Raw genomic sequence first — 25,121 nt, forward strand, 5'->3', positions numbered from 1 at the left:
AAAGGCTTCAAAGGACACTATCAAGAAAGTGAATAGGCAACCCATAGAATGAGAGAAAATATTTGCAAATAATGTAACTGGTAAAAGTCTAGTATCCAGAATATGTTAAAAACCCTTACAATTCAAAATAAAAGGGCAAATAACCCAATTTTTTTAAAAGGGCAAAGCATTTGAATGGACATTTCTCAAAGAAGATATATAAATGGTCAATAATTACATGAAAGGTTGCCCAAAACCATTAGTCATTAGGGAAATGCATATCAAAACCATAATTAATGAATGACTATAATAAAAAAGTCAGACAATAACAGATGTTGGTGAAGATGTGAAGAAATCAGTACCCTCATACACTGTTGATGGTAAGGTAAAATGGTGCAGCCCCTTTGGAAAACAGTTTGGCAGTTTCTCAAGAAGTTAAACAGTGATTTACCACTTGATCAAGCAATTCAACCCCTAAGTATATATCAGGGAAATGAATATATATGTCCACCCAAAAATTTGTACGTGAAAATGTTCATAGCAGCATTATTCATAATAGGCACAAAATGGAAACAACCCAAACGTCCATCAACAGATGAATGGATAAACACAAGTAGTATAACCATATAATTGACTATTATACAGCCATGAAAAGGAATAAAATAAAGATACATGTTACAACATGGGTGAACCTTGAGAACATTATGCTAAGTGAATAAAGCAAGTCACAAAAGACCACATATTACAATACAGGATTCGATTGACATGAAATGTCCGGAATAGGAAAATCTATAAAGACAGAAAGTAGATTAGTGGTTGCGTAGCATAGGAGTGGGTTGGGGTGGGGAATAATTGCTAATGGGTAACAGACTTTTCTTAGGGGCGATGAAAATGTTGTGATCTTAGATTGTGGTGAGGTCGGTCATGAACATAATAAAGGACATTCAATTATACACTTTGGTGAATTTTATGGTACTTGAATTATATCTCAATCAAGTTATTTTAAAAACTAAAAAAATCCTTTAGGACTGGTGGGAGAGAGATTGGAACACTGGGTGACCCCCCAGGGCATGGCTCCTCGTGATTGGGGGTCCACTATGGCTCTCTAAGCTGGAGGGTGGTATCCACACCCTTTCCAGGCTCAAGCCCTGGACTCTGGATTTGAGACCTGCATTGGCCTTGCCCTGGAGACAAGCCTTGGTGATGTTTTCTGTGTTTCCTTACTTTGGGGCTTCCTCACTGAGAGGTCCCCACAGTAATAGGAACATGCACTCACACCGACTTGGGTGATTTGTAATCTGAAAAGCACTTTCCCCATCTTTCTTGGAGGACTCATTGCACCCATCCTGAGAGAAGTGCTGTTACTCCCACTTACTAGGGGAAACTGAATCCAGAGAAGTGATGGGGCTTGGCCCAGGTCAATCGACGTGTTAAGGGCAGATTTAATGATCCCCAGCCCAGGGCTCTACTTCCAATAGCTCTGTTCTACGTCTACGCAACATCTGCTCTGCCTTCTGCTGAAAAAGGAAGGCGGGCTACAACAAGGTCAGCCCCTCTAGTCTCTGTTTCTCAGCAAGGATGAGTGTCATTACACATTTGTAGGGATAGCAGTAGCTAAGGATGTGGTTATAGCGTCTTGGGCTGAGAATCAAATGGAGACATGTGGTAGTCGCCTGCTTTTGAGGAAGGTGCCACGTTTCTTGCCTGGTCCACTGACAGAGATGAGGGATCTGGTCTATTGAATGATCTCACCCAAACCTTTTTTTCGGGGGTGGGTGTGGGGTCAGCAATAAGAGTGTGGAAGAGCTTTACTTTGTTAACCTAGGTAAGTTCATAATCGCCTCAGCCTCTAATGCAACATACCCAGCGGACTCCCTTAACTGATGACAGCCACCAGGAAGCCTAGATGTCTCAGAATCACACGCATATCACCCAGAACTCCCAATGCCCACCTTACCTCTAAGACACATCCCAAACGATGCTATAACAGAGATGTTTATTAAATGGGGTCTGAAAGCTCGGACATTATGCTTCCCAGTTTGCTTCTTGCAGCCTACTCACCCATCCCGCTCTGCTGACTTGGGCTGAGAATGGGGCAGGACCGTCGGGTTCCCCAGAGGCCTGTGCCACGAGGGTGTCTGTGCTCATCGTATCCTCCTCTCCACATGACAGGTGGGGATCCTGGCTCCTCCCCACTTGGAACCCCTTCCGTGCACAGCAGGCCAGCCTGGGACACCTGGCCCATTCGGAATCAGGGGCCATCCCCGCCTACCCAGACCCATCTTCCATATTACTCATTCTCCCCCAGCTGTGACTCTCAGATCCTGAACTTCTTCCTCGGCGGCAGCTAAAGAAACAACACTATTGCTTCCACCTCTGAAGGCTTGTGAGAATGTCTTTTCTCACTTGGTTTTACAGAAGAACTGGGTTATTGCAGGGAGAGGTCTGCTTGTTTGGGATACCTGCTGCATTTAGGCACCAAACTGATACTAGCTTCTGGTTGGCTATTTCCATACATTTGCAAAATAACTTGTAGGGAATGTTGAAAAGTGTACAAGAATGAGCACACGTTTCTAATCTAGACCTTAAAGCATGTGCTCTAAGTTTTGCTCTACAGAACCCTGGTGTTTGCTCACATGCACGAATGAAGAAGCATTATAATTTCTCATTAATTAAGATTGCCTATGAAGAATAATGTGTCTGCTCTGCCTTGTAACAATCCCATGGACCACAGAACACTTTATAGAAATACATATTGCAAATCCTTAACGAGTATCTGATTCATCTTTCTTTGTTCATTCTGGGTTAACTGTCACTTCCGTGGCCCTGTGGCAGAGACCTAGCCTGCTGCCTGCCCACTTTCCTGTCTTCCTTCTTTTCCCGCTCTTCCTTCCTTCTCTCCCATTTTCAACAAATATACATTTCTCACCTATTCTCCCAACAGTCACCAAGCAGGGCAGAGCGATGTGTCGTATTGTGTGAGTCTCCAGGGCACCGCCTCTGGGGTCCCTGCATACAGCAGGCGTCTTGTCCTGTGTGTTGGCATTCATGGCTGAGGACTGTCAGATTTCAGTCTCTTTCAGTTTACATCATCTACTTGGAATCTTGAGAGCCCATGTAGTGAGGATGTAGGGAGCCCTCAGCGATGCTTCTGGAATGAATATTGCTCATCTGGCCTGGCTCTCCCTGCAGTGAGCACAGAGCCGCATTGTCTCAAGTCACTCTGTGACTCCTGCTGCCCAGCGCCGGCCCCAGAGCGCGCAGAGAATTCAGCCCACAGCTCGGCGCTGCTCCCATCCTGAGGGCTCGCAGCCTTGCCTTTTCTCCCTGCTCCCTGTCCTGAACCATCTCGGTTGGAGTTCAGGACCCATAGCTGTAGTCTACACCTGCCTCTGAGATGTGTAAGCTGCCAACGCATCCCTGGCCTTTCAGAGCTGAAATGTTACATCAGAGATGAGATGGGCCGTGAGTCTTTGCTGAGTGCTGGGTCCTGTGTCAGGAGCAAGAGAAGCCCCAGGGCTTCTGGACTGACGCAGCCTTGTGTGATGTGGGAATGATGGTCTCCTTCCGGGAAAGCACAAGGGTTTCTCCGCTCCATGTCTGGGAGAGAGAAACTTGTGAGGGTTCGAGGCAGTGCGAGCTTCGTTTGAGCCACCCTCAAGGTCTCCGCAGGACCTGTCATGTCGCTCGATGGTCCCAGAGGCCCAGATACCATGGGGATGTGTGGTCACCCGTTGAAGAACTGACCTGTGAAGACCCCGAGCTCCCCGGAGGGCCCCTGGACATCAGGAAATTCCAGGCAGGGCTGTCTATCTATACAGACCCCTTGCTGAGCATCCCCCAGCCTGGAACAAGCAGCTCAGAAGAGGCTGGTGCCCGTGAGGGAAGATAGGAAGAGTGGGGCCTCGGGGGGAGGGATGATGGGGGTGGTGTCAGAGGTGGTCTCCTCTGGCTCGCCGTCCCCATCGTCCAGGTCTTCGGCCAGGTCCGGGATCATTCTGACCATACTGTCCTCAAAGTGCACCTGCTTCTTCTTGGCCAGTGGGTCAGCTGGCTCCAGAGTCAGCTCCGTCAGGGCGTCTGGGTGCTGGAGGGCGTTGGGCTTCCTGGTCCCTTTCAGGACGCTCTTCATGTGGATGAAGAGGGAGCCAGGCCCCTCCTTGAGGGCCCCATGGAAGGTGTACGTTTGCTCGGTGTCCCCAGAGCCGGTGGTACTCACGGCGCTGCCAGAGGGGTCCGTGTACTGCTCTGGGGGGGGCAGCACCTCTGTGGCAGCTTTGCTCTTTTTCCGCTTGCTCAGCAGGAAGTAGGCCAGGCCAGTGATGATGAGCATAGAGCCTGGAAGAGATCTGGGAGGTCAGGACGCTGGACGTGTCCTGGAGAAAAGCCAGAGGCTGTCCGCGCCCACCGTCCCAAAGGGCCACTGCGGCACGCCTGTGTGGCCACACTCAGGCCCTCAGTGCTCCAGCCCTCACGCCTAAGTTGTCCTCACAGACCCACATCAGACCCGTGTGGCAGGCCTGATGCCTGGCCGGGGGATGTCAGTGGGGCCAGTGCTGTGCTGGGGCCCTCAACCTGACAGTTAGCCAGGAGACCCTGTGCCCCAGGCCCCCTTCTTGCTGACAGGCGATCCTGGGGCTGCCCGCCTGTCCTCCCATCACCACGCTCAGCCTCCCTCTCAGGGACGGCTTGTTGGGGCTGGACCTGCAATGCCTTCGACAGACCTGGACTCTATGTTGGATACTGGGCCCAAATGCTGGACTGGGCTTCCTTCCATTCCCAGGAGTGGAGAGATCCTGCTTTACTGCCCCCTGCCCTATAAACATGGAGGAAATTGCAATTCCCTGTGGGTGCAGCTGGCACGGTGTTGGCTCCCCTCCTGGCCCCTCATGCAGCCTCCAGGCCAGAGGCCTCTCTGTCTCCTGCTGGGATCCCCACCCTGTCCAGAGGAAGGGGTGAAGGTGGCTGTCCCGCCTGCCAGGGCCAGGGCCTCCCATGCATCTCACGCTCTCTAAGGAGTGGGAGGCCGTGGCTCGCTGTGGCCTTGGCAGTGCCGAGTCCTGCTCAGGAGTCCAGCGAAGGCTGCACGGAGTGTCCCTGAGAGGCTACGACAGGTACTTTAAGAGAAACAGCAGGAAGGAAGAGGAGGCTCCACCTTTCCACCTCATCTCCAAGGGCGGTCAGCTTCCTGGCATTTTTAGATGGGTTGTGAGGAGGGGTGCAGCTTTCACAGCTAAGGAGGAGGGAGAAGGGTCCTAGCAGAAAAAATCATTGTCAAAACCCAGGAGGTGGAAGCATCAAGTGCTGGCTTCTGAGATCAGAACCTGGGCTGACTAGCAGGGTGAATGGAGTGGGAGAGGAAGATGGAGTTGCAAGGGTCTTTGGGGATCCCATTTGGTGTGCCTTTCAAACCAGGCTGAGGAGTTTGGACTTGAAGGGGTAGGTGCTAAGGAGGCACAGAAGGGTTTGGATGGAGAAGTGACTATCTTGCTCCCTCTGAAAGCTCAGACCACACACAAGCATTGGAGGAAAGGTCAGTTCGCTTCTGTGGGTGTAGCCTCTGGACACCTACAGGAAAGATGCACTTCTTGGGACTTTCCTGCCACTTGATCAGTTCCTCATCCCTATGATCTATGCTAGAAAGGGCAGACGGGCTAGTGGGGCCCTGGAGCCAGCGTCACTGCAGGTCCATGAAAGCGGGATGCAGACCCTTCTGCTCAGAGCCTACCTGTAGTGGGGGCTGCCTGCCTCCACTACCTCCTGGAGCTCCTACCTGGGATGGTCACGTGCCAGACCAGGACAGGGTGGAGGAAGCAGGCCACAGAGAGCAGCATGTAGGCCAGGAACCTCTGGAAGCAGCCCAGCCAGTGGGCCTTCTCCCTTGCTCTGTAGGCCAGGGACCCTGGCTGACACCTGGGGGGAGGAAGTCCAGGATTGGCAGGGAGTAGGCAGCGACCCAGAAAAGCCCCAGCAATATATAAAGCCATCAGAGTCTGGGATTGGGTCCTATTATGGCCATGTTCCCTGCGGTGGCCTCTGGTTGAACACCCCCAGGGGCTGAAGTCCTCACTGTGGGTTTCACAGTTAGGGGCCTTGCCTGAGCCTCTCCAGAGGGTCTCCAGCACTTTTTGTGAAATGCAGCCCAGACATGCCTGTTTGGCCCAAGGGAGAGGAAGGTAAATGCTCTCAGGATGCTGCAAAGGCAGTGGGAAGAAGAGTAGGAGACTCAGAGGCACACTGGGAAGTCCACAGTGCAGTGCAGAAAGCGTGCAGTACAGGAGACACCTGGCTGGGACAGTTGTAAGGGTTGTGCACTGCACAAAGGGCCTGGCCACATTGGTGAGAGGGCTGGAATCCAGCTGCACCCTACTCAAAGGAGCCTTGGCTAGGCATGAGATGGCATTGGCCCAAGGGGGCTTCTCTGTTAACTGGCATGCAAAGACCACACGTGGGCCTGGCAGAGGCCTGATGCTGAGCAGGTTTCCTTAAGGGAGCTGTCTCCAGGTTGCAAAGGAGGAAAGTGTTTGCCTTTAGGTCCATCTCCTTCATCCTCTGAACTGGCTTGGAGCGGGGCTCTGCACACCACCTCCTGCCCAGTCTGGTTTTGGGGGAGTGGTGTGAGCTGGTGGATGACGTGTTGGACCAGAGCGCAGCCCTCCTTCCACATTCTGCGGCCTTAGCTCATTGGTGCCCCCTGGTGGTCATTATTTTGTAACAAACCCTGGCTGGGAGTGGAGGGACTCCAGAGACGGTAAAATGCCCCTTCAGGCCCTGGGCACCTCCCTCCCCTGCCCTGAGAAGTTGCAAGGGTCCTTTAGCAGTGACATTCAGCAGAAATGGGGGATGCCTGCTGCCTCAGGGCTGGTAACCCTGGGAGGCAGCCAGTGGCCTTGCACGATGCCAGGACAGCTGGATTTGAAGTCTGGCTCTTTTGCTGACCACCTAGAGACCCAACTGTCTAGATTCTGAGAACTGTGGCCAGGAGTCAGTCCTTGGTCACCCTGATGACAGCTTCCATGAACGGAGCATAACTGGGCAGAGGTATCGGCCTCTGTGGCCATGTGGCTTCCCAAGATTCTGCAAAATCTGCAATCCTGCCTCACAAACGGGCATAGAGGCGGACACTGACTTGTCCCTGGGTCCCAGCAGGAGGCAGAGTCAGTTCTCAAACCCAGCTCTGCCTGCTCCAAGCTGGCTTTCCGCGAGGTAGATGACTCAGACAGGGGGTACAGTGACTGGCTGTTTCCAGAGGATGGCGATGGACTCTGTCGGGGGACTCTGGGTGGGGTCAGGCCCTGAATGGATGTGTCAGTCCACTCCCTGGTTGGGAGAAGGGAAAAGGGGACCGTTGAGCTCCACGAGCCTGAGCCCATGTCCAGGCTGGGGCTCGCGGCAGGGTCGGGAGGGAACCTGTCCGTGGCTGCTTCGGGAGCAGAACATCTACGGGTCGTGGTCTCACGGGTGGTGGCATCTGGGAGTGTCTGGGGCTGGGGGTGGAGGTGGGGCCGCTCTGGAGGTTACTTACTGGAAGCAGATGGCCAGCAGCTGAGCCACGAAGTAGGCCCCTTCGCTCACGGAGACGGCGGCTCCTGTAAACCTGTGGCGGAGGCAGGTGAGGGAGGCCGGGTACCCTCTGACCCTCCCTTCGCTTCCCTTGGCTGTCTTCTCACAGCGCCTTGGCCTCCTGGGCCTCTGTGTATAGCCGAACAACTGACCAGGAGTTTCTTGACCTAATCTTGTCACCCAGTCAACATGAACCAGAAGCTGCCTGGACGCCAGGGCCTGTGCTGGGTTGGGCTGGGCCTTGGTGGTAGGGGGTAGGGGTGGAGGCCGGGGCCCAGAGATAGGTGAGGGAGCTTCAGGCCAGCAGGGGAGACGACCTTGACCCCTACACTGTTGCTTGGACACTGGCAGGCACATCCTTCTACCCAGTACCACCAGGGCTGACACCTACTGCTGGTTGTCTGAGCCTTAAAGCTGGATCCCTTCCTGATCCCCTGCCTTCTCATCATCCAAACAGTCTCCAGCAGGGGCTGACTGTGTTCCTTAGACAGCCTGAGAATCACTCCCATTCTTTCTGGTCTCACCTGTATTGCCTGAGTTGGACACTGCCCCCTGAATCCTTGTACCAGCTTCCCCTTTTGGTTTCCCTGACTCCCTGACCCTCACCTCCTGACCTCCTGTTCCTCCAGTCTATCACCACCAAGCTGCCCGAGGGCTCCTTCTGAATCTGATATTCCTCCCCTTCCAGACTGCTTCAAAGTCTCCTCTGCTTCAAGTGTGGTCCGGGGATCCTCCAATCAGAATCTCCTGGAGATTCCTGGGCCAGCCCCAGACTGTATATATCAGAATCTTTGGAGGGGAACTTAACATTTTTTATTGGAGGGTCTCACTGACCTACAGAAATGAAATTTCTTAGCACCCCTTTGAAAGTCCTACATGAAGCTGTTAGGTGCCACATGGCCTTTGCACAGGCTAGTGCCTCTTGGAGGTCTCCCCCTTTCTTCTCTTGTCCGTTTGACAATGTTAGTTATTTCTCTCTTTCTCCCTCTGACCATTTAGTACTTAATCTCTACCTTCTCCCACTTTCTCTATCCCTCCCAGTATCTGCCTGGCTCTTACTCCTCAGCTTTTAAATGGTAATAATGAATTTACATAATGAATACATGGCATACATTTCTAAGGGCTTTACAAATACCAGTTCATTTAATGATCTTTGTTAAATCACTGTGATTACCCTCAGTTTACAGCTGGGGAACCTGAGGCACGGGAAGGTCAAGCCCCTTGCTTATGGTCACATAGCTGATCAGTAGTGGGGCAAGATTCGAACCCAGCACTCAGACTGCAGAGCCTGTATGCCTACCAAGCACACCAGAGCATGTGCTTTGATAAACAAGTGACATTGTCTTTTTCTATGTCCTGGAGCAGAGGGGGAAACTGAGGCTTTGGGAATAGAGTGGCTCATTCAGACTTCCCAACTGGTGCTACAGAGGCTGTGCCTCTTGAGGTCAGGGATGCTGGGCCACTCAGACGAGGCAGTGAATCCAAGCAGAGAGCCCTGCCCTTGTAGCAACATCCTACACATGAAGGCCTCTGCCCAGGGCTCCGTGCTGCCCATGTGGACCCTTCAACCACCATTTGTGGGTAAGTGTGAGGAAGGCGCTGAGGGGCCTCTTTGGAAGGAGGAAGACAGGAGGCAGCAGGGGTAGAGGAGAAGTGGAGAAAAGCCCGGAGAAAACCAATGACAGGTCAGCTCCTACTGGTGCCTACTTGTGGCCATGGCCCCTGCTTGGCCCTGGGGACACAGAGCAGGAAGTGACAGTCTTATGGGGAGATGCTCCAGTAGACGGAGAGAACACAGTGGCAGGACTCTGAGATCTGCAGGGGCGGAGGAGATTGTGAGTATGCGAGGAGGATGAGTGGAAGAAGGAGTGAAAAGAGGAGGGAGGGACATTTGGGCCTTTGGGTGTCCCTCGAGGAGTGAGTGGGGTGTGAGTGGCAGGAGGGATGGGCCGGGTGCGCAATGGGTCCCCATCCCAAGGGGTGAGAGCAGGGCATGGGTGGAGAACATAGAGTAGTTTACAGTAAGGGGCAGGGGTCTTGAGGGTGGAAGGAACATCTTCTAGGACTGGACCACAGAGTGACAAGACGGGCACAGTGTCCCCTCAGGACAGGGACTGAGCAGTCAGGAAGAGGCAGGGTTCTGGGTAGAAAACAGTCTGCATTAACCAGCCATGGATCTGGACTGTTCCGTAGGATAATACCCTCCACCTCTTACCCGAAGTGGATGTTTGTGGGTGAAGTAGGCAACCATGTGGAGAGGAGGAAGGCCCGCTCTGCTTCTGGATTCCAGGCAGACAGTGCACCATGGGCAGGCACAGGCTCAGTAAGATGTGGAGGGCCTTCGGAGCAAGGAGAAGCCACTTCTAGCCAGCAGGGGCTCCAGGCTCGGGGAGGCTTCCCAGGGTGAAACGCAGGGAGGAATGACAGGCTTTCGGAATGCCGGAGTAGCTGGGAAGGCACTCGTGTGCTCTACAGGATGGAGCAACGGCTTAGAGGGGAGGTGATGTGGGTGAGTTTGAGAAAAAGTCAGAAGCTCTTGGGGTGTAAGTTGAGTGACAAGAAATAAGGTGGAGGCCAGAAGATGGCAAAGGAGTGTGGGCTGGAGGCTCTGGGATCCCCTGAAGGCAGACAGAGGGACCAGGTTCCTAGGTGGCTAAAGTTGTGGCGGTGTGGAGATGGGCCAGAAGGGTGGAACGGGGTTGTGGATGGTGGGTGTGATCCACGTAGCAAACCGAAGAGGCTCCCTGAGCCAGGAGGGCTCCTTAGGACATAGACCAGGCCACCGCGACGAGGGTGGGTATGGAGGGGAGGAGGTGGAGGGCAGAGGATGCAGCCTGGTGACCCTGCAGGCAGGCCGGGGCTCCCTTAGGATGGAGCTGCTGAGAAGCTGGGTTGCAGAGCCCGCAGGGACCCCAGGCTCTCCTCACCCCTTCGGGATACCACCGCACAGCCATCTTTTTCCCACTAGGGGGCGCCTGTAGAGGCAGCTGGCAGAGGAGAAAGGACAGAGGCTGAGAAACTGAAGGGACCCAGGTGGATGAATCTGGGCCCTGCTGTTCATGGGCTTGGTGATGTGGGCTGAGCTGCTTACTCCCTCTGAATTTTTTTTTTTTTTAATGTGCAAAACGGACTATATGCACTTCTTCTGTAATGCTGTCAAAGGTAAAGGACATAAGGTAAATAAAACATTTAACTGTGCTTGGCATGTAGAGGAGCTCAAATAGGTAGTCCTTTGAACTGATTTCCCAATCTCTAAAACAAGAGCTTGGTTATTGTTTTCTGAATAAAGACATGGTTGAAGAGATGGATGGATGGATAGATGTATGGATGGATGGGTGGGTGGATGGATGGATGGGATGCTAATTGGTTGATTTATGGGATGATCTGGTGAAAGTCCTTCCCAACAAGGGGATATTCCAGAAGCCCCCTCTACTCCTTTCACCTCTGGGACAGGATGGAGCTCCTGTGGGATGGCGGGATGCTGTGGGTGGGCCTCAGCAGATGGACCTGGGGTGAGCTGGAACAGAACGTACAGGCAGGGAGGGCACGTGCGCACATACTCACAGCAGATAGAAAGCCAGGCTCTTAAACTGTCCCTGGAGGAAGGTCTCAGTGCCCACGCCGATCAACACTAAGGGGAGAAGAAGAGGAGGGAAGAGTGGGCCCAGGTGCTCCAGCCACGGCGCTGCCTTGTGCGGGCTCCTTGGACATGGAGTGAGCCCTCTCCTGGGGACTGGGAACCAGGGTAGCCTCCTCTCCATGTGACACAGGGAGCTGTGGGTGGGAAGGTGCAAGAGAGCAAGGAGCCTTCTGGATTGGTCTCTGCAAACCAGAGGGGTTTCATGCAGCACCCCAGAGGCCTTTTAATCCAGTCTCCCCAGAGCAGATGCCTGTCCTTCTCTGTCCACATTGGTCATGCTGCCACCCCTCAGTGTCCCTGAAACAGCCCACACTGACAGGCCACCAAGCCCTGGGCTCCACAGGTGTCCTCCACATGGAGTGGCTTCAAGGGCCCTCACCGTCCTGTAGGCCCATGTGGACTGTGTTTCTGGGCCCTAGAACTTGGCCATGCGACCTGCCCCCACCTTTGTTCCCTCGCCCAGATCACTGTTCTTGCTGTTTCCGTGCCCTCGTTGCTGGCTTGGTGGCTTGGCGGCTGCATCATGCACTCCTGGCTCGTCACTTTGGACCCAGTGCTGATTAAGCCCCTGGGGTTTTGCTGGGACATGAGATGCGGCTCAGCCTCATCTCTCCGCCTGTCTCTTCTTGGCAGTTGGTGTCTGTGCTCAAATACCTGACCTTCCATTTGTATGAGTAAATCCATCTTGAACCCACCTTTGTGGACTTGCTGGGTCCTGGCTGTCTCCTCACTCTCACGGCTTCACTCAACCAGCCACAGCCCTGACCCATCCACCCTCTGATGGAAACGTTCCACAGGCAGCATGCAGACGTTCCTCCCGCCGTGGTGACCCACCCATCAGACCTCTTTCTGGCCCTAACTGATTACAGCCCACGCACCCTACACTTCTCTCTCTGGGCTCTGACAACCCATGCTGGTATTTGCCGAACAGTGACTTCAGCTCGTCTCCCTCCCAGGGAGTCAGAGATGGTGGGGCTGAGCTTCTGTTCTCGGCTGCCCGTGTGTGGCCCTTCATCTCTGCCACGCGGGGGACTGCTTCCCTGGGCCTGATGCCTCCTCTTTTCCCTGGCGGGTTTGCTGCGTAAGCACCCATGCCCAGGTGACCGGAGCCCTTTGTCCACTGAGGAAATGCTGTCTTCTGAAATGCAGGGTGGAGCCATTCACTTAGGCGCCAGCACCCCCTCCCCTCCCTTCGTGGGGGGATGCGGAGGTACTTTGGGGAGAAGGGGACAGAGCTCTTCCATCGAGGAAGGGGGTGCCTGTGTATTCTTAGTTATGGGGGTTCCAGTGCTCCCTGTGGTTACAGGCCAGGGCGGTGGAGGACACTGTGCCTCTGTCCTCTCCAGGTCCTAGCCACTTGCTGGCTTGTCCCAGGTGAGGAGTCAAGGGTGCCACACAGCCTCACTCCCCTCTGCAGTGTTAATGTGACCTGTAGGCACTCAGTGGCTGATACACAACGGTCACACGTGTCCTGGTTCCTCACAGCACAGGGAGTTCTATACTCCCCATTTCATAGGGACAGAAATGAGGCTCAGTGACCTTGTGTAGTTCTCCCAAGGACACATCTAGAAAGCAAAGGACCGATAGACCAAACTTGAGCCTTCTGGCTCCAGGCGATGGGCCATTTCCTGGTTTCCACTGTCGACCTGGGTGTGTGTGTGTGTGTGTGTGTGTGTGTGTGTGTGTTATGCAGGCAAATATTCATGTATTTAGTTTTCACTGTGTCTCCTGTCCTGTTCTCAGCACTAAGCATTTATTAACTTATTTAATCATCACAGCAGTCTTACGTGAAAGTACTGTTACCCTCACTTTACAGAAGAGGAAACTGAGGCACAGGGAGTATAAGTAAAACAAAGAAACAAACAAACCAATCATGGCTGCCTAGGTCAGGTCCTGCATTTCGTTCTCCCATTTGCCAGTTAAAAGCTGAGCCAATCTCTCTGAGGATTCAGTAAGTTAATTAATGCCAGGCACATCACCGGTGCTCAGTGAAATCATCGATTTTTTGTACAAGAATCCAGTCCAGCCCGGGGAAGTGTCTTCCCACCCAGGGCCTGGGGAAGGGGTCTTCTGCTCAAGGCTGATGCTTGTGATTGTTCACTTCTGGGGTGAGGCAGGACCTTCATTCACCTTGTAATCTTTGTAGATTTGCATGGGCTTCTGGCGATGACCAGCAGATGGCAGGAAGGGGTCTTGGGAACTCAGCCCCTTTCCCTGATTTGCACCCCTTTGGCATATGGAGCGGTATTTTGATGTCTTTTGATGGAAACAGAGGGTCAATAGTCAAAGGGGCATTTCAGGAACACTCTAGAGGCAGTTTGCAGTTAAAAAATGAGAATAACAATAGGGAAAAGAGAGAGCTGGGTTGAAATCCCAGTTCTGTGTGGGTAACGGTGGATAAGTACTTAACTCATCTGAGCTGGGTTTACCATCTGTGGAATGGGGAGAATTCGTTGTATCTCCTAGAGTTGTTGCTTGGATTGGAGAAAAAAACAGGTCTGAAAAACTGGGCTTTGTGCTCACAGATGTCACGTGGCCCATACACACAAGCTCCTTCCTCCCTCTACCTCTGGCCTGGGCCAGCTTTCCCAGCCTCCAGGTAGCCCATTTTGCATCAAGAAAAGTGGGGTCACTCTTCCAAAAGCTCTCAACCAACAGTAAACATGCTGGATTCTGCAAGCCCAGGGACAGAGATATGCCCTTTGGTAGGGGGAGGAGAGCAAGGGGGTGAAGTCAGAAGCATGACCTCTCAGGCCAGGAGAGCCGTAGGGGATTCTCACGGGAGGCCGTAAGTCCCTTTGACACTGGGGCCAAAGGGTCCCCCGCTGGATCCTCTCAGTTCTGGGGCTCATGTTCTCAGAGGCAGACCATGTGAGGTTGAGGCAATGCTGGCCAACGTGAAGTCCTTCCTTCTGTCCCCCTCATCCGTCTGTCTGCTTGTGGCCTCGACCCAGCTTCTGTCTGCAGCTGCCTGCGCAGGTTCCGTGGTGTCTCCTGACAGCTATTCCTAGATCGTGCTTCCATCTCGTCTTCTGTGGTTTCACAGGGCTCTAGCTCTGAGCGAAATGGGCCAACCTACATCAGCCACTCACCCCAACAAATGACGCTGTGGCCCTTGCCCTGAGCTGGGCACGGGGACAGAGGAGCTGAGTTTGAGAATGGAGATGGGGGACAAATGCCATACATGTCCCCAGAATCAGGGCTTCATTATAACAACTTCTCCATAAGAAAGAATTGCTCCAGAAGAGCCTTGATCTTGGGCTGCACTGTTCTTTGTGCCACAGGGGGTGCGGGTGTTGGGCGGAGCCACTTGTGCTACTTTTACACCCCCACTGGGGGCCTTAGACTCCTTCCATCCCTCCCTGTTATCTGTCCCTTAGGATCCTGTTGCCCCTCATCCCAACCCAACAGAATCATATTACAAGCCCACCCTGGCACGGTCCGGCCCACCCTTCCATCTCACTTCCCCTCACAGTCTCCAGGGAGGCATCTTTTCTGGCGTCTGGTTAGAACCAGCATCTGTGGACAAGCCTGGCCTCTGCATCTCATTTCCTGGCCTCTAGTTTCTTTCCCTCCTGTCTGGGCTGAGTCCAACCACAGCACAGTATTTTCTTCTCCCAGAGGCCAGGGCTTTCTTCTGAGTTGCCTTCCTGAGCTGTTTGTTATAGTTCAGACTTAGCAGGGATCAGAGATTCTGGACCTGTGATGCAGGCCTGGGCCAGGCACACACCGGAACATTTTTCCGGGCATCCTGAGGCTCTGGTCCAGAGTGTGGGTCGATGAAAGCTATGGGCATGCAGTGCTGTGACAGAGAACGTGCGGCTTGATCAGAAAAACAGAGTCCTGGCTCCTCAAGCAAACGATAACTCCCTTGCTTGCTTCCTATTCCAGAAAAATGGGAATGATAAAACATGCATAACTGACTATGAGCCTCAGGCTTAGTAAATTATAGAGAGTTGTGCAAATGTAGATGATGGCTAATGGAATTATTAGGAGAGGCAGATTGTTCCCATCAGTAGTCTCAGGGGAAGGGGAGGGTTTATTCTTATCCTTTCCTTCCATTAATACATGTTTTTATTGTCGCTCAAGAGCTCTTCTCTATGTATTGATGTTGCTCATTGATTTTCCGGTCTCGGGTCCCTTCTGCAGGCCTGATTGATACAAGTGGCCCAAAGCCCCAGCTACCTGTACATCTCATGTGTTAAGCCCCTCTGTGCAGCCTGCTAAGGGCCCATGTGCTCCTGAGGATGGGGCCTGTCTGTGGTACTAATGGCTAAGGGACTATCTCCAAGGCTTCTGGCCTCGCGCTACCTTTGCCTCAGGGCCGATGTCATGGTTGGCTGTAGCTTATCTGTTCTGACTCCATCACTGGGTTGAGTTTTGACACCTGTCTTGCATTCAGTGCAGTGCCCTGGTGGCAACATAGGACACTTCACAGAGGTCACTAGAGGCCACACTAACTGGCTTTCCATGCCAGGCAGTGGTCTTGGCCCTGGATGCCTGGGGAGCTGGGTGAGAATGTCATATTCACTGCTGCTAAGGGCACCTCATAACTCCCCATGTCGTATTTATTGCTCTTCTTCATCCTCAGCTATGGCATATCTCCTACTGGTCTTAGTGTCTGTAGGGACATCTCAGGTAGGGACACACTGATCTGATGACAATGGCTGGGGATGGTTCAAAATGGGTCACAGCTGACTGTAGATGTGAAGGCTAGGTTTGCACCATTTCTAAGAACACAGAGGTGTTGGAACTGGTTGCTAAGAATCCAATGAGACAATAAAGTAGTAGCTGCAGGTTTCTTAACTCAGGAGAAGTTGTGGCAGATTCTAAGCCTGGCAGGGAAGTTTACCAGTGTGTTGAGAGCCATTCAGGTGACACCTATAAGCCAGGGTTCAGAGATACTACGAGAAAAGGCCAAGATTTTATAGAAGAAAATTCTAGATATTCCGTTAGAAGAGATTTTAGAGTATAGGGTGGCCCTCAGTGCCCTCCAACCCACTCACAAGCCTGCTTAGGGAGAATTTCCTGAAGGTGAGAGAGTCCTCATTCTCTACTGGATTCTCTACTATCGACTATAGTAGACCATCCAAGAGGACTATTTTGTTTGGCCTTGTAGATTGGCCAAAGTGCCTGTAGTAGATTGCAATGATGCCCCTGCAAGCCTTCACCCCCTTGGTATCCACACCCTTTGTTATATGACTTTGCAAGTCCCTTGCACTGAAGAGAAGTCTGTTTCCCCTTCCCTTGAATCTGGGCTCAGCAATGTGACTTGCTTTGGACAACAGGATGTTATCAGGTACCAGGCAAGCACAGATGGGAAACAGGCCTGTGAACGGGACCTGCTTTCTCATGCCTCTGCCATTATCATGGGCACATGGCCAGGCCAGCCTGCTGGAGCACAAGGGAACTTATCATCCGAGCCAAGGCCAGTCTAGACAAACCAACAGCTGTCTGACCCTCAGATAGGTGAGTACACCCAGCCTACGTTAGCAGAGCTGCCTAACCTACTCGCCCAGATGTGTGAATGATAAAAGCTTATTGCTCTATGCCACTAAGGTTTTGCCGTTGTTACACAGCATTATTCTGGCAATAGATAACTGACACATCCACTATTAAAAACAGCTTTATTGAGGTATAATTGACATGCAACAAACTGCACATATTTAAAATTTGCAATTTGGTAAGTATTGACTTGTGTATACCAGGGAAACCATCACTCCAATCAAGATAGTGGACATATTTATCACCCCAAAAGTTTCCTTGTATCCTTGTAACCCTACCTTCCAATGCTTCCATCCACTCCCAGGGAAACACTGTATCTTTTAGATAATAATATAGCTTTTCTTTTTTAGTTTGTTAATATGGTCAATTACATAAATTGATTTTCGAACATTAAAGCAACCTTACATTTCTGGGATAAACTGTACTTGGTTATGTATATTATATTTTTTATATATTTTAATTAGATTTGTCAGAACTTTTAGAATTTTTACATTTATGTTGATGAGGGGTATTAGTCTATAGTTTTCTTTTCTCATGATGCCTTTTTCTAGTTTTGGTATCACTATAATGATAGTTCATAGAATGACTTGAGAAGTACTCCCTCCTTTTCAAATTTCTGGAAAGGATGTGTAGCATAGATATTCTTTCTTCCTTCAAGGTTATAAAATTCAAGGTTATGAAACCATCTGGGCCAATACACCACCTTTTGCTGATGACATCGTTTACATGGAGGGACTCTGCAGACCTTCGCTGATGCTATTGAGGATATTGACCCTGAGGCAGAATAGCATCCTTCTTGTAGAGACCCTCGGGGAAATTTCTTCTAGGTCTTGATTTCAGGTCAAAGTATTTGGCTGAAGTATTTGATTCTTATTCTTTCTTTCATTTAAAGAGAATGCATCTGCTCACTCTTCCACATGGCAGCTTTCCCGGCACTAGAAAATAATGACCATGCCTCCAAATGTTCTCTCTGCACATGTTCTCTCTGCACATACCATGTTTCTTTCTTTTTTTTTTTTATTGGAGTATAGTTGCGTTAAAATACTGTGTTAGTGTATACTGCACAGCAAAGTGAATCAGCTATACGTATACATATATGCCCTCTCTTTTGGATTTCCTTCTTATTGAGGTCACCACAGAGCACTGAGTAGAGTTCCCTGTGCTATACAGTAGGTTTTCATTAGCAATCTATTTTATACACAGTATCAAGAGTGTGTATATGTCAATCCCAATCTTCCAATTCTTCCCACCCCCTCCCCTTTTCACCCTTGGTATCCATACGTTTGTTCTCCACGTCTGTGTCTCTATTTCTGCTTTGTAAATAAGACCGTCTATACCCATTTTTACAGATTCCACATACATGCGTTAATATATGGTATTTGTTTTTCTCTTTCTGACTTACTTCACTCTGTATGACAGTCTCTAGGTCCATCCATGTCTCTACATGTTTCTTTGTCTGACCTTTACCCGGCCTATGGCAAGCTAGGAAGGCTCAGGGGAAAGCCCCAGGAGGGCTACATCTCCCCAGAATCAGCCATTTGTTTCTGACTACATTCCTTTTTGATAACAGGCCTCATCAGATGGTTGCACAGAGCTAAAGAAAAATCTTAAAAGAACTGTCAGCCCATGAAAAATAAAATGAGGTTACCACCTTTCGTCTGGTTTCATCACTACATGTGATGTAGAAATAACCAATGTGCTGTGGGATGATCTTAATGACCCAAGCGCAAAATGTGAAGAAAAATGTTACTCAGTCTAAGACCTTTCACAGTCTAGCCCCTTCCTCCCCTTCGAGCCCCCAGGGTCATATGCTAGCTTGTTCCTTTCCTCTGATCTTTCTTCTTTTTCCATCCTGCAAGAAGATTTCATTACTCACACTGTGCCGTCCCTGTGTCCTGCACGTTCCTCTAAAATTAACCAGCGCTGAGTGAGAATCTATGTGCCAGGAAGTTTGCTGCTTTAGTCATTGTTTCACTGAATGCTCATGTTCCCAGAGCGTAGATGCACTTGTTATTCCCATTTCATAGATGAGAAAACTGACATTTAAAGTGATTAGCTGACATGCCTAAGGTCACACATCTACTAAGTGGTAGAGGAGGACGCAAATTCACCCTCTCAAACACTAGGCTGAAGTGTTTGGCACTGGAATATGTATTTACTAGCTTGTCTCCCTGGTCAGCTCATGCGCTTCTCTAGGTTAGAGCTCATACCATCCTAATCTATGTGTCTACATTGCACAAAGTTGGGACTCAGCCAATGTTTGTCAGATAAATGAATCCTAGGTGGAGATCCAGACTTTTTGTTCTAAATCTAAGAAGGAGGACACAGGCACAAATAAGTAAAGAAAGAAATGCTTGAACTAAATTATATTATCTTCCAGTGGTAAGAGGGTGGAACTAAGGTGGGGATATTTCATTTGCTCATTGGGACAATCAGACTGGAAAACAGTCAACATCCACTTACAGGATCTGAAAACAATATGTTCTTGCCTGGTAATAAATCCACCTGTGGACGTGTTGGAGTGCATGAACCTTCCTTAGATGGCAGGAGGTGGACACTGAGATATACATTTAAGAAGGGTGGAAATTAGCATGGAGGGCCCAAGATGATTGCCTCAGAAGCATTAGTTTTTTTTCTTTTGAAGGCTTTGAATAGGGCTAAAGTCAAACTGTGCATTTGCTGTACTCTTTAAAAAATAATGAGAACATCTGTGTTTAAATGCTTCTTTTATCCTAGACTATATTAATAAGCCAAGTCTCCATTTGAACGGAATGTGGCAAGGAATGGGGCTGTCGGGAATGTGGCTCTGTCCTTTATGTAGAGAAGAGGTTAATGGGTCAAAAACCCAGAACAAAACAAAACTCCTAAGTGATCCCAGGTTGATCGAAAGTAATTGATTTGTGACAAGCAGGACTTGCTTAAAATGGCTTTGTCTCAAGCCCGGCTCCTGTCCTCGTTGGCTGAGTGGTGCCCTTCTCTTGGGAGCTGTGTGCCGACAGCCCCCAGATGTTCCACTGCATCACTGCCCTGTGAGTGGGCAGACTGGGGTTCCGGCACCAGATCTGCTGTTTACTGGCTGTGTAACTTCTCCCAAGCTACCTAAACATTCTGAGCCTCGGTTTCCTCATTTGTAAAATGGGATTTAGCTCAGCGCTCGGCCCTCACAAGTACTGGTAGGGCTGCAGCAAGATAATGGCTTTACAGTATGTTGTCAGTCATGTACCTCTGGACCCATACATGGAAGGTCCTACTGCGATAATTCCTTCTGGAAATTTGTGCAGATTTGTCTGTCCCCAGATGAGGTCCAGGTGTGGGTTTGGCTGGAGATGGTCATGGTGGTGCCAGTCAAAGCATGCTTGGGAATCATTCAAAGACAGAGAATGAGCAGTTGGATCAAATATCAGTGACTTTACAGATTTAGAGAACAAACCAGTGGTTACCAGTGAGGAGATGGAAGGGGAGAAGGGCAATATAGGAGTAGGGGAAAAGAAAAAAAAAGGGTTATTATGGGATTATATGAAATCATGTGTGTGAGACTTTTGAAAGTTGTAAAGCACTCTAGAATTTAAAGAAATTTCATTCAATAAAAAAGATCATATAATATTGCAGATAAAAAGAATATCAGTGTCTTTAGATTTAGGAAGTGTCTGGTCAATCCTTCCTTTGCTTCAGTGTAACTGTGTCCACTCTCACCATGACCTCACCTGCCTGAGGCTGTGCATGGTCAGGACTGACCACTGGTGGGGGCACTAGACTGATAGGGTGGCCTCAGCCAGCCTCTTTGGTACCCTCTGTGTGTCTTGCACTCTGCATCCCATCGTTTCGCCAAGACATAGAAAGACATGTCCTTTGGCCTGATTTAGGCGGAAGGCATGCTGATGTAGAGTAGGGTCTCAGGAGTAGATAGTCATCAACGGAAATCTTGCCTCTTTGCTTCCTGAGTGTGAGACTTCGAACCAGATACTTCACCAACCAGCCCTCAGTTCCCCCCCAAGTGCAATGGGGATGAGGATGAGCGTGATGGTGCTTCAAAGGGTAGTTATGAGGATGAAACGAAATACTACATTTAAAACATGTAGCACTGAGCTAGGGTCACGATAGATACTCAGGTAATAATGTTCATGAGCAGCTGTTACACCAAGAGCAGAGGCTGGAAGAGTGAAAAAACGCCCCCGAAGGTTGGGACGGAGAAGCTTGAGTGAGTTTTGCTCTGAGGAAAGTTGAGAGGCCTCCCCACAGGGCCCAGAGACATTTCCTCAGCAGTTCTTCTTTGCGGGAAGCCCAGGTCTGTCCTTGTGCAAGGACACAGCTGTGAGGAGAGGGCTTTCTCTCCAGGGTCAAGGCCTAGGGAAATGAATCTCCTCACCTCCCTCCGCACCCCAACCCAGATCTGGAGGGCCTTCAAGGTGTACCATCTACCCTGACACAGGGAGCTCTTCCCACTCTCTCTCTGCAGGCTTGGGGCAGGGGCTGAGGACTGGGGAGGAAGTCCACGGGGATTCACTCTGGGGGATAAGGAGGACAGCAGAGGTGCAAAGGGAAGCCAATCCTGCCTTCCAAGCACAGGATGGGGACCAACCTCGCTGGACAGGCCCCTTTCTCATTTTATGGAGGAGGTGTGCCCTGGGCCTCAGAGCTCCCATCTCAGTTGAAACCCATTTTCTCAGGTCCCCCCACTCCTGACAGTTAATGAGAATGAAACACACGGTTGAGCCTCTCCTGGGGCCTGAGTCTCTGACTCAGGGATGTCATGACCCTGTCTTCAGGTGGACACAGTGAGAACCTGCCGGAGGGATGGGCACATAGGGATCCGGCATCTTTACTGGCAGGTGTGGAGTGCTCCCAGCCCGTGTGCAGTTCCCTGGTTGTGTCTTTTCTTTAGGTGGCACCTGGTGCCACATCTCAGCAACAGAGGGACACCCAATGCCTTCCATGGCCAGGCAGGGGATACAAATGAATGACACCAGCCGAGTGTAAGTCAAATAAGGAGAAGTGGGTCTGTGATGACCTGGAAAGCTTATGACTTCAAAGGGAGAGAATTGCCTCATTTTCTAATTTTCAAAACACTTCTGCCTGAGGGCAATCTGCAAGGCCTGTTTACCCTTCTTTGGCGGTGGCAATGCTCTGTCTGTGCCCACTCGTGGTGTGGGGCTGGTCATGGGGGTGGGACAGCAATGACCCCTGGGACCACTGGACATCCTAATGAAGCTTCATTTAAAGGGGCTGAATGGGGAGGAAGAGGTGAGCTGTGCTTCGGCCACAGCCGCTGGGCCTTGCCATCCTGGTGCATGTCCCCAGGTCCTGGTGCCTTTAGAGCTGCTGACAGCCTCAGATCCATCTGCAGAGGGAAAGGGAAACCAGGGAGGGGCTGCTGGATCAGGAGCTGCCTGGTCCCTGCAGGTGACACTCTGGGTGACCTTGGGTCACACGCTTTTCCTAGTTTCTAGGAAACCCACACTCCTCCCCACAGGCGGACCAGGGCTGCCTTAGGTCTCCCAGAGTTTCTGCAAAGTGACAGCCTCTGTCTCAAGTCTCATTTCCTCTCTAGCAGCAATGCCCCTATAAATGAGGTCTGGACTTCTTAACAGAGGATTTCAACAAAAAAGAAGCTTAAGAGAATAAGGAATTTGCAAATCTTACACATTGGAAATAGTCCAGCAGTTCAGTTATGCTGAAAGAAACTCGAGATTTTCCCAAGATGACTAAAGCCCCTCTTTCTAGCTTCCCACCTGCTCCCAGCACTCTAGAAAGCCCAAACACAATTATTGGAAAGCCTGGCCATTAGAAGGCAAAATAGTGGCCTATATTTAGCCTGGATCCTATATCAAAACCAAGGGAGAGGACCGTCCTCTGCATTAACAGTGGCCCTCTGCACAGAGATAAGGGCTGTAGTTCAGAGGAGAAGTTTGTGTGTGTAGCGTGTGCGTGTGTGTGGGTGTGGCTGTAGACCCTTCCACTGGCTGAGATAAATCGGACTTTTAAACTGTCTGTAGCTAACCCATTAAAAGTTTATATACCTCTTAAAACAGCTTCCCGACAGGAGCCAGGTCTCCCCTCCGGGCAGAGCGTGGCAGGGGGAAGTGTCACTGTGATTTGTGACAGATGAAAGGGGTGCGTTTTACATATTTAGAAACCAAGGCGTAGAGGAGGGCAGGGTGTAGTCAAGATCAACAGTGGTAGATGAGGACTCAAACCCCAGACACAGAAACCCTACTGAGGGTTAACTCCCCTTCCCCAGGATGGGCATTTAGGGGCCTTGGAGCTCATGTAGGTGACAAGGTGGTTCTGATGGAGGCTGGACCTGGATCCCCTACTTGTTCATTTACTCAGGGCCCTCAGCAGAGCAATTCCAGACCCTTCCTGGTGCCCACTGGATGGGGCTTCCTGCCCTGGGAAGAAGGAGCTCTTTGGGCAGAGTCCTGGCCTTTTCAAAAATCGAGCCATCAGGGTTCCAGGCCGGCTATCCCTCTGACCTGTAGCGTGACCTTGGGCAAGGTCACTGCCCCTATTTGAACTTAGGTGCTCCTTCTTGTAACAGGAGGGGTGGGATTAGACCATCGACAGCAGGCCTCCCTGTGCCAAGTCAGGGCTAATTGCTAGAAGAGCCCACTGGCCAGCATAGCAGTGAAGCTGGCCCTGAACCCAGGGAATGACACAGATCCCCACTGAGCTCTGAAGTATGTCCTGGGGCTTCTCCCAAAAGGTTTACATCCTCAGTTCTACTTAGCTATGCTCAGTTCATGCATCCTCGACCCTCCAAAACACCTGGCTAGCAGGCTCAGTTATCTCTATCATAAAGACTAGATAGCGTGATCCCAGAGGGCCCAGGTGGCTCTCCCAATGTCACACATCGGTGAGCGACAGGGCTGGAGCAGGAACCAGCACTGTTTGGGTCTGAGCTGGGAGCCATTTCCCATTTTCCAAGACCCATTCATAAGATTGTGTGTAATGGTGGGCAAGGACTTGATCAGCAGTGGGTGTCTCTTCCTTGTCCCCAGGGGACAGTGGGGGCCAGAGCCAAGGCTCAGAATGCTGCCTGCTCACCTTCCCAACACAGATCCTGGCCACGTGGGGGGCACGGGGCTAGGGTCCGGGTCCGAGCTGGGGAAGTTAGCAGGCAGAGCTCAGGGTCACAGCTGTGCAGGTACTACTGTAACCATCTGTCTTCCCGGCAAGTCGAGCAGCCCCCGGATCAGGCTGGGTGAGGAAGAGCAGCCCAGCACGGGGAACCATTTCTCCCCCCAAACCCACGGTGTTCTAAGGGAAGCCTGGGATCTCTGTGTCCTGCTGTCTAGCTCAGCCTGCCTCGTGTGCTGGGAATTCTCTCTCCATGAAGTGGGGCTGTGGTTTGCATCAAACAAGATGCACTCCAGTGACCACTGACTGTCCAGTGAGGCAACTGATTCTTACATTTGCCCAGCCCTTTACACCTTCGCCTTCAGCTCCCACCTCCACCTCACAACAGCCCCCAAGGAGGCGGGGCAGACCCTTTCAACTCATTTCACAGATGACGATGCTGAGGGTTCCCAAGGTCACAGGGATGGTGGGTTGCCAAGCAGAGATTCAGTACCAGGCCCCTGGATCCCAGCCCCAGGCTCACCCCACTGCACCTGCTGCTGCCTTGAAGAGCAGTGTTTCTGGGGTTTGGGGAAAGAAAGTGACGAATATGTGGCCAGGTGTTTCTTCCCATCCCTCGCTGGCCGGCTCCCACCCCTTGGGCAGTCCTGTCTGCTGTGCCCAGTACACAGAGGACCGAAGCTGGGGGGCGGGGTCCTACCTGCAGCAGTGGTGATGCCCAGGAGCCGACAGGTGTATTCCAGCCCCGTCCAGAACACCTGCAGTTTCATGGTGCAGGGTCCCAGAAAGGCAGACAGCAGAAGCTCTGGCCCGAGATGCTCCAGGTGGTCCGTGTGCAGCGGGAGGCTGCGGCTACCAGCTCCGGGCTCTTGCACCCTGGAACCCTGCCTTCCCAAACCAGTCCAGGTCACCTCAGCCTGGCCGAGGTGTGAATAGGGCTCACCCTCCCAGCTTGCCAGGTGCTCGGCTTAATCATTACCTTGGAAGAATGTCCCCACTGCTCCACGCAGCCAGGGCCTGGTCTGGAGCTGCTGCGGCCCCAGCGTGGCTGCCTGAGATCAGGCCGATTAGGGCTGGGCTGGAGGCAGCGTGGAGCTGGCAATTAACTGTTTCTGGCTGGGAGGGGGGAGCCGGCCAAGGAGCCAGCCCAGGCCGTGCCCTACTGGGTAGCAGAAAGGCGCAGAGAAAGTCACATCTGGACCTGAAGCCTTCAGGGTCTGAGAGTCAGTGTCTGGAGGTGACGGTGTACATGCAGGTTTGTGTTCGTGTGTGTATGGGAGAGAGGGATGTGTCTTTAAATCACCAGCAGAAACAACTTTTGAAATGAGTTCCAAGCCTCTATTCTGCTGTATTTAGG

The 25,121-nt window shown here is 51.3% G+C and overlaps 2 protein-coding genes across 9 annotated transcripts in view; one reads left to right on the forward strand and one right to left on the reverse strand.

The window, feature by feature from the left end:
- Nucleotides 1–593: 593 nt before the first annotated feature.
- TMEM72 (transmembrane protein 72) lies at nucleotides 594–24,716 on the reverse strand. 8 transcript variants are annotated; one of them, XM_082339623.1, is made up of 6 exons: nucleotides 24,465–24,716; nucleotides 21,789–22,025; nucleotides 11,107–11,173; nucleotides 7,505–7,576; nucleotides 5,753–5,892; nucleotides 594–4,317 (listed from the first exon to the last, which is right to left on the reverse strand). In XM_082339623.1, the coding sequence occupies exons 2-6, from the start codon at nucleotides 21,883–21,885 to the stop codon at nucleotides 3,839–3,841; spliced, it is 855 nt and encodes a 284-aa protein (XP_082195749.1). In that variant the 5' UTR covers nucleotides 21,886–22,025; nucleotides 24,465–24,716; the 3' UTR covers nucleotides 594–3,838. The 8 variants fall into 8 exon arrangements, with proteins under 8 accessions (XP_082195749.1, XP_082195752.1, XP_082195750.1 ...); XM_082339626.1 differs by lacking the exon at nucleotides 5,753–5,892 and adding an exon at nucleotides 9,758–10,011 and having other exon boundaries at nucleotides 1,962–4,317; nucleotides 24,465–24,705; XM_082339624.1 differs by lacking the exon at nucleotides 21,789–22,025 and having other exon boundaries at nucleotides 1,962–4,317; nucleotides 24,465–24,708.
- Nucleotides 24,535–25,121, forward strand: part of LOC309604697 (uncharacterized protein) — a 95,786-nt gene continuing 95,199 nt past the window's right edge. Inside the window, exon 1 of the mRNA XM_082339672.1 lies at nucleotides 24,535–25,019. Within this exon, the coding sequence (XP_082195798.1) occupies nucleotides 24,753–25,019 (267 nt within the window). The 5' untranslated portion in view covers nucleotides 24,535–24,752. The remainder of the gene's footprint in view (nucleotides 25,020–25,121) is intronic.

Source organism: Balaenoptera borealis, assembly GCF_965194805.1.
Source record: "Balaenoptera borealis genome assembly, chromosome: 10".
NCBI lineage: Eukaryota > Metazoa > Chordata > Mammalia > Artiodactyla > Balaenopteridae > Balaenoptera > Balaenoptera borealis.

What these genes read in the sequence shown, in the direction of transcription:
- TMEM72 (XM_082339623.1), bottom strand. Translation starts at nt 21,885, where the DNA reads ATGTCCAGTGGTCCCAGGGGTCATTGCTGTCCCACCCCCATGACCAGC. An exon ending in AGCCTGGCTTTCTATCTGCT is followed by an intron (nt 7,577 to 11,106) that starts GTGAGTATGTGC and finishes CCTCCGCCACAG; the next exon opens with GTTTACAGGAGCCGCCGTCT. An exon ending in CTGCTGGCCATCTGCTTCCA is followed by an intron (nt 5,893 to 7,504) that starts GTAAGTAACCTC and finishes TCCTCCCCCCAG; the next exon opens with GTGTCAGCCAGGGTCCCTGG.